Raw genomic sequence first — 13,013 nt, 5'->3', positions numbered from 1 at the left:
TAAGTATATATATAATGAAAGTTAAATTTGTATACAATAAGAAATAATTTTTTTCAATTATATGCTTTTGTGCTTTCATTGTTTCTTAATAATTTAATTTTAATGACTTACGGTAGACTTAAACTTTAGACCCCAGAGGTATATTAAAACGAAAAAGATTATATTAACGGGATTGTAAAAGATTGAAAGAAGATTTTATAAAAAAAAAAAAGAATGTTTACCCGCGCAAATATAATACTTTTTGTTCGGCAATGCAAAAGATGATTTTTAATGTACGGTAATAATAAAAAATGAAAAAGAAAAAAATAAATAGTATCCGGAGGGTAAATGTTTCTTTTATTTATTAAAAAAGTAAATATGAAAAAATATATAAAGTAATATGATAATTATGCAAAATGCGTTCTCTCTATTGAAAATATTAATACTTAAATGAATAAAATTGAACGATACGTGACCACAAGTTGTGTTTTCAATCGGTATCGAAATTTTCTAAAGCTTCTTATACGTTTACACGTAAGAAGATAATTTTTATTGTACTCCGCAAAAAAAAATAGAATTCAAAAGAAATCTGTCGACACAACACAACACAAAAAGATACATAATTATACTAAACGTTCTACTAAAAACAAAAAAGGAAAACTATTATACAAACGAATAACAACTATTAACCAAAAAAAAAAAAAAAGATCTATTTAGATAATTGCATTGAATTGTTAAGAAAAAGATGCATATTTTTGCATTATCAGAGCTAATGAGGACAACAGAAAGACCAATAAAGAGAGAGAGAGAGAAAAAAAAATCTCTGACAGACGAAGAGAGAGAAAGAGAGAAAGTGAGAAAGAAAGAGAAAGAGAAAGAGAAAGAGAAAGGGACAGAGACAGACAGATGTGAACGAAAATTTTTCAAATATAAATATATATAAAATATTTCTTTCTCAAGAAGATGAAATCAAGTTCCTCGAGGTTGCCTACGTGACCGACTAGCCGTAGAGAACTTCAAGGTCGTCGCAAAAGAGATACCAACCTCGCTATTTCCATTTATATAGATCATGTGACATATGTATAACTAGAAATAATACGTCAACGTGATTTTCTTGTGAGGAAATTAAACGAGTATTAATTACCCCCTTTCCCCTTTCCCCTTCTCTCTCTCTCTCTCTCTCTCTCCCTCACTTCCTTTCTTTTTATATTCTTTTTAATAAATTTTCTTTCGCATTTTTTTTTCTTTTCTTTTATAAAACCGAAACGCAATTATTAAGGTTATATTTTGAGCTTTTGAGCGATGAGCGCCATATTTGATTGACGCCATTCTCTTGATATAATATTGATCTAATATTGAGGATATCAATTCGGAGTCGTCGCAAAAAAAAAAAAAACAAAAAAAATGGAGGAAGGAAAATGAGACTTAATAATTTTGTTGTTCGTTTGTCTCTTCTTTATATCGATTTATTTTTATTTCGATTGAGAAACACTGTACGATATTATGTATATATCTTACGATACGTGCATGTGGCCTTACGTATGTATGAATCATTTAACTCACGTTAGCTAGACTAGCGCCGGAGAATCGAATTTTGAAGTATCTTTTTTTAACCTTAACTTTTTTTTTTCTTTCTTTTTCTTTTTCTTTCTCTCTCTCTCAGCGTTATTTACAATTCATTTTAACGCGTATCGTTTTTACGGTACATTGTAAGTTCAATTTATTTGAACGATCTTTTTTTTTTTTTTTAAAGTAGTATTTTTTTTTTCTTCTTCTTTTTAAATAATTTTTTTTGTATCTCACTCTCTCTTTTTCGTTTTATTATACGTGTGTGTATATTACCTTGTTTTTTTTTCCGACAAATAAAAGGAAGAGAGAGAGAGAGAGAGAGAGAGAGAGAGAGAAAGAAAGAAAGACCTCCTTTTAGAGAATCTTAGCGAAACTGGCACTCCCAGTGTAACATATATATATATAAGGTGTCTCGATTTAAATGATAAATTCAAACAACAATTCTCCGAACACATTGGGTATTAAGGAGCTAATTCTTTTTTTTTCCTTTTTTTTTAAAGTATATTTTTTATAGTTTTTTTTAATATGGGAATTTAATATTTTTTTTTTTTAAACAGAGAACGCGTGATGTTGACAAGTTATGGAAATTACTAAGAAAATTTTTTTTGCCTTTTTTTTTTTTTTTTTTTTTTTTTTCAAATGATAATCAATGATTTAAGTCGAATCGAAAGTTGTAGGGAATATTAAATAGCACTTAAACAAGCCATCTGCAGTATATCTTTTCATCGTGATTTTTATTGAATTGCAAAACTTAAAAATGTAATTGCAAATTATATCAGATATTAATAATGAATTCAACGATAAATTTTTTTCTTTTTCCAATGTTTTTCTTTTCTTCGTAAATTATGGAAGAATTGTAATAAGGTATTATTTTTTCTTTCCATTGAAATTGAGACACTCTGTACGTATGCATATTAATATATTTATATTTTTCGTTGATAAAAGTTTGAGATTTAATTCACAAAGTGCATTAACTTTATCGATAAGAAAGGAAACGTGAAAACAAAGAGATATTGTAAGACATTAAGCTGTGTGATATTAATTTCTAACCATCCTTATAGATATTTATAGACGAAACACATTGCTGTTTAATAAATAGCTATCGCGAAAATAACAGTAAAAAGTAATTAGTTTGATTTTTGTACTGGTTACCCTGGATATTTACTTACAGATACAGTTAACATTCTAAATAGAAAAAGAGAATACAGTTAACTTTCGAAGCCAAGAAAATACAGTTATCCATTGGCAAGTGATCCCTTGATAATACAAAAAGAAAAATACGAAAATGTTTTCTTTTTTTTTCTTTTTACACTTGTAGAATAATAATTAAAATTAACAATAGATAACAATTGGTTTGAATAGAAAAGATAAAAGAATAAGAAGAAGAAGAAATAGAAAAACTAAATAAACAAATTTACATAATTAAAAAGAGATGGAGATAGATAAAAAGAACTTGTCAAGAAACTATATGCAACACTGAGCTCTTGATTATGTAATGACATTTAATAATAATCAACCGTTAGGTATCCATTCGTTACGTTTTATAGTATACTATAGTGTAGAGTAAAAGGTAACTCATTGTCAGAAGTGAACAAGACTAGAGAAAGAAAAAGATAACTCGTAAAACGTTAAGGATACTTTTATTCGACTGGTTTCTTATATATATTGCGTTGACTCGTTTTCTTGCGCTGAATTACGTCAGCCACAGTCTACCAAACCTTATTAAATGATAATGTACACGTATATATATATATATTCGTTGCTACCATAAATTTCTTTCATTTTCTCGTCACCATAGAACCGAGACACCATTGGTTGACCTTGACGTTATTGTCGCCATCATCGCCATCGGATATTTTTTCATAATAAAACTTTGGCGCGAAATTTAAACCATACCTCCCATTAGTATTGTTTGTTTTGTTTTTTATAAAATACCGTAATCATTATTATAAAAATATATATATTTATAAGAATATATATATATATCCAAATATATTTATACGAACGCATAGCGTATATTATTTTATGACGATTTTCGATTAAAATATTACATATAGATTTATTTGTAATAATTTTGTGTATCATTGAAAATAAAAGTAACGATCCATTGTTTTTAAATATCAAGTTTTTATTACTCACACTTCGTACCAATGGATATTCGATTTCATAGAATAGATATGATATCCATATATATTTTTATATTTTTTTTGTGTCTCCTTTTCTCACACTTTTTATCACGTCGGTGCTAAATATAATACTCTGGAATGTTGCAAGCTTACATCTGGTTTCAAATGTCATCTCAGATACGTGCATAATGCGGGCTTGATTTTTTACAAACAACTCATTTTCAACTAATTAAAACAATCAATATCTACGAATCGTATGTATGTGTATATATATATATATCTACATATATTATGTTTCCTTTATTATATATATATCACATCTTTGTTTATTATATTGTTTCAAATTTTCATAATTTTTAATATGATCGTGATCAGTTTTTACGTAGAATTTTCGGCAAAATATTATTCACTTATTTAAGATGGCGTCATCGTCAAGATGGCGACCGAATAGAAAGAACGGACATGACAGTTTTTTTTTTTTTTTTACTGATATACGACAAAATTTTTTGTGTTGTATACATATTTTTAAATGATATAATATCATTAATTAGGCCAAAAATGGATGGCGTAGTTTGTATTATTTTATGATGTGAGGCATAAATCGTACCTGTTTTCACCGTTCGCCATGTGGCCTCGTATTTAAGCTCGTTCATTATCCTTTCTTTTACTTTTTTTTTTGTTCCTTTGATACTACGTTCTTTCGTAAACATCCAAAAAAAAATACCGAAGCAATACTATCGAAATTCTCTCTGTTTACTTTCTACCATAAAAATTATCATGCGAATTAAAAAATCGCGAATAAGATTAAAAACAATTGAAACTAAATATTCTAACTTAGTTTCATAAAATGATAAAACATTTAAAATTAGATTAATATAACATATACAAAAATATGATGAATATAATATGATAAAAACAATTAACCTCAATTATTGTTACTTTAAAATAATATTTATTTTTCTTTATTTGTATTTCCTTTTAAATTCAAATTCGGTGCTTTCGAATAGATTCAATTACTCTGTAAGTAGAAGCTACGTTCGTTAAGTTCGTGCTTAACTTATATATAACATACTCACTTTTATAAATATAATGAATACTCTGAATCACGCAAAATGCTTTTTAATATATATATATAAATATATATGTAATCCATGAAATATACTTAATATCGATGCCTCGTAATAATTATTCTTTTTATTTTTACTTTCTTTTTTTTTTAACTTACATATAATAGCGAATAAAATCGTCAGTGTGTTAAGAGAAAATTAATATAGAATTAATTAACTTTTAATAAGCAGATTTTTTTGTTAAGAATAAAAAGAGACATAAATTATTTTACATTTTGATTAATAAAAGGAATATGAAAATTATATCTCAACAAAATGATACCTTTCTTTTTGTTTAACTCTTTCTCTGTATACTTATACGGTCAATGAATCATCAAAAATCGATTATGCCGATTTCATTAATTTGTCAAACCGCGAGGAATATAATTATTCAAATAATTTGCTTTTATTATTAATGCAAATTATTCACTGTTTTACTTTGCCAAATCATTTATCATATAATTACGTACTGTTAATTATTACGAAGAATAGAAAAATGTCACGTTAGTCATTGCTTATATTATTCTTCGAAAAATCTTTAAATTCTTGCTAATATAAAACAACGTAAAGAGAAACATATTGATAATACAAAGAAAAGAAAAAAAGAGAAAAAAAAAATAATAATAATAAGAGGAAAGAGAGAGAGGGAAACAAATGGTTAGAATTTAAAACTGTAAACGTAACTGTTTAGAATTTTACATAGAAAAAGAGAAAATTGTATTAATATTTATATTTTAAATTACCGCAAGAAATATGAATGATGATGATGATGATGATGAATAAGACGAAGAAGAGAATTTTTTAAATTACAAATGGATCATCTTTCCTTTTGATTTCTTTCTCTTTTTATTATTATTATTTTTCAATAATTTCTTCTCTCTTTTATCTTTGTACCAATTTTTTACTCACGTGTAAAAAGTAATAATCAATATTCGAGAGATCGGTATTGAAATTAATATGAAATAATATGATAATTAATTCAATGCCTATAGTCGATAAGGAAACTATTTATTCAAATAAATTTGTTTTGTTTTTTTTTTCTTTCTTTCTTTTTACTTTAACGTCGATTATTTATTCATACGTAGGTATAAAAAAAAAAAGAGATAAAGATAGAGAGAAAGAAAGAAAAAATTCAATGATCGATCTACTCTAATATAATATACGTGGATAAGTGATTATCGAGTTCGAAATAGCTATTAACATTCAAATTACAGACAAGGAAAATATTACAATTAAATACAATGTTTTATTTGTGTCTTTAAGTTAGAAAATAAAAATAAGATGACTTGATCATTTGTATTTTATTTTTCTTATTATACAGAATCATTGAAAAGTTTATAAATTGTACGTTCCGATTGAATATAATATAAATCAAAATTATCATAGAAAACAAGTCGAATTACATTTCGTTTTATAGAATTGTCCAAAAAAGAAACACAAGAAATTCTTCTGAAAAAATAAAGAAAAAAAGAAAAAGAAATAAACAACTTATCTCTCTACCAATCGCAATAAATTAATTTTTATTTAATGACGTAGTTGTTCGTAGATTACCAAAAAAAAATATATATATATAAATATATAATTAATTTTAAGAAAAAAAGAACAAAACAAATCACAAAAAACATGTTAGAGATTATCGAAAAACTTTCTTAGCTTTGTGTACATTATAATTGTTATCAAAATTTCATCTAATTGTAAGATCGAAGATTGTAACGTATCCGTGTATATATAAGAAAAAAGAAAATGCAATTATTATGAAAAATTTGACATTAGTTGAAAAATTGCACGTTAATGTACGTTGCAATGCAAATCGTGTTTTAACACGTGTGTTTAATTAAAATTATTTACGAGGCATCGATAAATTATGAGAGATGAAACGTTTAGAAGTCCTTTCCCATGTGATTAGTGAGTATATTATAAACGCATGGTAGCTTCTACTCATGTGTGATTGTGTTTCTTTAAAGGCACTTGGATAATGAAGATAAAAGGAATGCATATAAAAGAAGACGGATTAAATCCAAGACTATGGAATACTAAAGAAAACATCGATTGACAATGCCACGAAGGGGTACGTAAAATGATCAATCAAACAACCAATCAACCAACCAACAACAACAACAACAACAACAACAACAAAAACAAAACCAATGTTATTATCGCGTTGATAATACGCGATAATAAATCATCTGTGATATATATTTCAAACGTATAACATCGTCTCCATTATGTGTGGCTCTCTATACTCGTGTATTTATTATAAAAAAAAAAAAAAGAAAAAAAAAATCATATTAATTATTGCAAATAATTTTAAAATCGATCTAAGTGCCTTCTTTTTATTTTATTCATTTGTAAGAATAGGATATTTGTATTTCTTTTTTCTTTATACATTTATCACATTTTTGAAATATTTTATTATTTATGAAATTTGATTGAATTTTAATTAAAATTAACAAACTTAATTACAAATATATATATATCTTTAAATTAAACATAATATATATTAATAATATATAATAATAGAAAACTATATATTCTTTGACAAATAGTCGAATAAAAATTCTAATTCTCCTAGACCTATTTTAAGATCATTTTTAGCGGAGACTGACTTACATGGAAAAACTGTTTTCAGTTTCTCATGCTTGTCATCGAGGTAAGGTAACAAAGATCAAAGTGAAGTCACTCTTTTAAAAAATACTCGTCCTAGTTTTTAATTATTCTTGACAAAAAAGAAAAAAAAAAGAAGCAAATAAAAGTAGAAGTAGAAGAAGAAAAAGAAGAAGAAGAAGAAGATGATGAAGATGAAGAAGAAGAAGAAGAAGTAAAAGAAAGGAAAGTAGAAAGTAAAAGAAAGTAAGATAAAAAGAGTGAAAATAAGAGAGAGAAAAAAAGAAGATAAACAAGATGAAGAAGATGAAGAAGAAAAAAAAGAAGAAGATGAAGAAGAGGAAGAGAGGAATATAAGAAAAATGTAACGAAAAAATTTACTCTGTTTCAGAAGTCGAGTGCGAAGTATCCAGTCAAGTTGAGTACTCACTGCAAGCAATGTGGGGTGTCAGCATAAGGGAACTTCACTTGGCCCTTTGGAAACCCTGGAGCAATCTCAGAGAAGCGTCCTTGAATGGCACGCTTCTTCAAAGCCACGCTCAATATTTAACACCACCACAAACGTATCCTTTTATATGTTAATCATCATTATTATTATTATTATTATTATTATCATTTATCAGTAATTGCATTTACATTTATATTATTTTATATCATTTCGTTCATTTTCACATTCGTTTTTAAATGTTGTGAATTTTTTTGTGGCAGAGTATTTATCGTCGTATCTATTTAAAGATTGTATTATCTGTATTCGTTCGATTAGATCTCTTTTAAAACATTATTTTCATTTGTGTTTTTTAACTACGAAATAAAATTCCCTATCGTAATAAGTCAAATGAATTTTTAAATTGTCCCCGAGCAATGGGGATTACTGTCAAGTGTTTTTTTCCTTTCTGTTTTTTATTTTTTTTATTTTATTTTGTACGTAATTTATTTCACGAGAGATACGTGCATACGGTATGAAGAAAGAAAGAAAGGGGGGGGAAAAAAAAAGATAAATGTTGAAGATTAATAGTCACTTGTAATTGTTTGATCGAATAACTTTTATTCATATGATGATTTATTCTTAAAGAATATGAACCCACGAACGTATTTTTTAAAAAAAAAAAAAAAAATTAAATGTTAAACATATGTATATGTATAATCTTTTTTCTTTTGTAATGATAAAAATTTGCAAATGATTCTCCTACTATGAAACGTTTTTGTCTGTGTTAAATTTATTTGAAATAAATTTTGGTCGTTTTATCTTTTCATACATCACAGAGATATAGGCTCTTTTATTAGCTTTAAAAGAGGAAATAAAAGGAACGATAGAAACTGTTTGTTCAGTCAAAGTAAAAGTTAGCAGAAGGCAGTTTCGCGAATAAACAACGCCGGTTGGTTATTTTTAACCATATTTTCACGGCCACACGAGGACGAGGAGAGCTCAAAAACAAAACGCACGAGAGACATTTAAATGCTAACGTTTTAAATCATTATTTTTTTTTTTTATTATTCGTGTCCACTTCTATTCGCCCTTTTTTTATTTTTTTAATTTTTATCTTCCTTTTCATTTTCTTTTTTCTTTTCGTTTATCCGCCGTCTTATTTATGTTTTATCTCTCGCGAAAGTAAAGTTAAATAATATATTATTTTATCGTTGTAATTTTGAATGAATATTCCTGAAACGTCAAATTTCGTTCGTTTGTATTTTTTTTTAAATGCTAATTGCACGTTAACAAAATATGTTTAAACATCTTATAGAAAAAAATTTCACGTTTAACTTTCCAATTGAAAAATTTTAATACGCATAACCGTATAATTTATTTGTTTTAAACGTGACGAATAAATTATATTTATGGAAAAAAAAAAAAAAAAGACATCAAAGAAATATTTAGATACGTGCCGTGTTGTTTAATTTCAAAGAAATTTCTCGTCGAGTGAATAATTAGTAAAAGAAAGGGGGGAACAGGAGAAAGTTAAAATCAATTGTTTAATTTTAAAATAGAAATGATTCGTCATTTAATTTTTTTCTAAATCTTACCGCAGATAATTCAATTTTTAAATAAAGAATATTAATATTTGAACGCGTGATTCGTTTCAATAAAAAAAAAATAAATTGATGTTATAAATTTGTGAAGAAAAGAAAAACAAAAAAAAAAAAAAACAAAAATAAGGAAAAAGACAATTCATTGCCCTCAGAAATATTAACTAGAATTTTCTTAACCGATTAAATATAGTAGACAATCTCACGGAGAAGAAACATTGAGATTATCGCTTCCGGCACCAGAATTAGAACTGGGAACACCACCACGACTTTGTTATCCGTTAGTAATCTTTCTAACACGTAGAGATAATGGTGATCCACATCCCGATGAAACTGTAAGTACTAATGATCAGTATAACTCATATATATATATTTTTTTTATTAAAATACAATATATCGTGTTACTTTCCACGTGTTATGAATTCTTGAAAATAATTTTTTCACAGATCTAGTTCTCATTTTTCTTTCTTTTCTTTTTGTTTTTTTTTTTTTTATTCGAATCTCGTTCCATGATTATTTTTCTATTTATATCCTTCAACGATTGTATAAAAGTAAGAAAATTATTTTGTTTTTTTTTGCCTCTTATATTTATTTATATATGGATTAATTATTACGTTTGAATACATTCTTTTTTTTTCGTTTTTTTTGTTATACAGGTTGCTTTGGTGAATGTCGTCCATATCAAGGATAACGTATGCACGTTACCAACTTCGATACTGGCACAGTATTTAAAACAAGCCAATGGACAATTATCTTGCCTTAAGGTTTGTTTACTCGATTTTTATTGGATTTTTTGTCTTTTAAACGATCAAGAAGATAGATTTATTTTCCATGCTTGTTTCTTACCTACATTCAATTTATAATTAATCGGAGATGTGATAATGGATTATTCGTATAGATCTAGACTTTTCAAATTTTTTTAACGAACACAACCTCGAGAATAATATGAAACAATTATTTTATTAAATATTAATATTTAATATTTATATATATATATATATATATTAGCATGAAGAATGTCAAGATTCTTCACATGGTCACTTGGTGTATGTCCAATATATTAATTTATAAAAATAAAATAAAATTTACAAAAATATTCAGTCTTTCACCGACCTATTTGTTATGTTTTGAAAAACGATCATGTGAAGAATCTTGACATTCACCAATTTCGATCTTTCACGGTATCATATATATATATATATCAGATTATCTCTATATTTCTTTAACGAATAATAATAAAAATTTGTAGCAACTCTATTTGGCAACCGGGAACTCAACGAATTACGACGAGGGTGAAGTGTCATCAGGATTAGGGCCAGCATTGGCATTGGCCGAGCCCTGCAACAATAATGGAAGTTCAACGAGAGGTGCTTTAGTAGCATCGGGGAATAGTGATTCAGAGGGTTCGTTTTGGAACACGGCTGGGGAACAACTATGCGTTGTTTGTCAATATTTTCCGTTGTCACGTGCATTGTTACCGTGCAGGCATACATGCATATGTGCATCGTGTTTCTGTAAACTCGATCGTTGTCCGATGTGTCGTAGCCCAATAAAAAGTTATTTTTGTATTCGCGGAGAAGAATATATGCCAATTGAGAAGGACTCTAATTCGTGTTGCAAACAAAGACAACAGAGTCACGGGCCAACTCATTGGCTTTACGATTGGAACGACAGACTTACAGATTTTCTCGGATTTGCACGATAGATATTTTCAAACGAAATATTATTATTATATCATGAAACCCTCTGACCCTTCTTCTCATTCTACATTTGTTCCCCCTCAAGTCCCATAATCCTAAACCCAATCCCCCCCCCCCCMCCTATTATTCTCTCACTTCGAATTTTTCGATTCAACTTTTTTAATTATTCTTAAATGATATACATATATATATATATATATATGGTATCTTCTTATACTCGTACCAATTCGAATTAAGGATTTACTGACAAGACAAGATTATTATCCTAGTATCCCAAGGTCGCTCAAATTTATCATTCAGTGACTCCTCGGATATTTTACGTGATTACTTTTATATATACATATATATGTATATTGCGAACGTATGAGTTAAAAATTTGTCTTGAAAACATGTTGGGAAGAAAAAGATAAGAATGAACGAGAAAAAGAGAGAGAGAGAGAGAGAGAGAGAGAGAAAGGAAGAAGTACGATGTGTGGTTTAATTTTGTTCTTTTTCCTTTAATTAATAATCGTTAATAGAGAAATATATTAAATATTTTTTTTAAATGTGATTAAAAACTCGTGTGTGATTGACCGGTTGGTTGGAACAATAATAAAAGACGACGGAATGATAATTTTATACGTATGCACGGAAAAATGTGTTGCTCGTGAAATAATTTATAAAATACAAAGAGACAAAGATGAAACAAAGATAGAGACAATAATCAAGTCTCCTTATCTTGTAATAAAGTGTTAATTATGTGACTGCGTATGTTAATCTTTTGAAAGGATTCAAACAACATTTAAATCTCCTTACATCGATTCTATATACGTATTTGTTTAGTTTCATATTTTTATGTATATTTAAATAAACATACGTATATATATATACATAGAGAAAATATATCTATATACATATATACATATACATATATGTATATATATGTATATATATATATTTCTAACTTATCGACAGGAGTTTTTAATATATATAAAATTAATTATAAACAAAAATCTAATAGAATTTTAATCGAAGAAATATAATTATCATCGCACGGTCACGAATTCGAATTAGCATAAGTTCTTGATGATTACAAAAGTGGCATTGTGGTGGGGGTGTAAAGTAAATCGATTAAAAAAGAAGAAAAAAGAAAATGTTTAAGTTTACTTTTAAAAAAAAGAAAAGAAAAAAAAGAAAGAAAGAGAAAAACAATATGTAAGATAGAGCTATTGAAGATAAAAAAAAAAAATAAACAAACAAACGTGCAACATGCAAATGCAACATAATAAAAAAAAGAAAGAGGCAATGAAATATAAGAGAAGAAAATTGATATTCGAAGATATCGATGATTTTTCTTAATATTTTTCTCGTTTTTTATGACTCGCGAAAGAGGAAGAAGAAGAAGATGAAGATAAAGATTATGATGATTATGATGATTATGATGATGATGAAGAAAAAAGAAATATCGTCATATATCATATTTACTATTAGTTATTAATTATTATTATTATTATTATTATTATTATTATTATTAGTATTTTAAATATATTATTATTCCGCGTATAAACATATAGATAATTATATATATACATATATTTATGCGCGCACAGAAACGTTATGCAATGTATTTAAACAATACGAGCAAAAGAAATAGAATTTTGTGAGTTTTATTTTTATATGGATTAAAAAAAGAAAAAAAAAGAAAAAAGCAAAGTTCTCATCTAATCTATTTCCGCGTTTTCTTGCTTTTCTGCCTTCGTTTTTTTTTTTCTTTTTATAAATAAACTTGCAACACACGAAAACACCTATCCTTTCTCTTCCTAATGTAAAGTGTGAAAGAGAGAGAGAGAGAGAGAGAGAGAGAGAGAGAGAGAGAGAGAGAGTTAATTAGGAAGTAGTTTTATTAACATATAAATGTCAACAAG

General features: G+C 26.9%; 1 protein-coding gene across 6 annotated transcripts in view; it reads left to right on the top strand.

Annotated features, from left to right (window-relative positions):
- LOC106793125 (cell growth regulator with RING finger domain protein 1-like) overlaps positions 1 to 11,582 on the top strand; it is a 23,870-nt gene extending 12,288 nt beyond the window's left edge. For 5 of the 6 annotated variants that reach the window (XM_014759824.1, XM_014759815.1, XM_014759804.1 and 2 more), the window contains 4 exons: positions 7,776 to 7,947; positions 9,603 to 9,744; positions 10,066 to 10,173; positions 10,659 to 11,582. In XM_014759824.1, the coding sequence (XP_014615310.1) occupies positions 7,776 to 7,947; positions 9,603 to 9,744; positions 10,066 to 10,173; positions 10,659 to 11,114 (878 nt within the window). In that variant the 3' untranslated portion in view covers positions 11,115 to 11,582. The remainder of the gene's footprint in view (positions 1 to 7,775; positions 7,948 to 9,602; positions 9,745 to 10,065; positions 10,174 to 10,658) is intronic. The other variant, XM_014759832.1, reaches the window with a different exon arrangement.
- Positions 11,583 to 13,013: the final 1,431 nt, after the last annotated feature.

The sequence above is a fragment of the Polistes canadensis genome, unplaced genomic scaffold (genome assembly GCF_001313835.1).
Source record: "Polistes canadensis isolate GaletaPanama2010 unplaced genomic scaffold, ASM131383v1 scaffold_0, whole genome shotgun sequence".
NCBI classification, from domain to species: Eukaryota; Metazoa; Arthropoda; class Insecta; order Hymenoptera; family Vespidae; genus Polistes; species Polistes canadensis.
The sequence above is the reverse complement of the archived record's forward strand: the minus strand, read 5'-3'. Positions and strand labels throughout refer to the sequence as shown.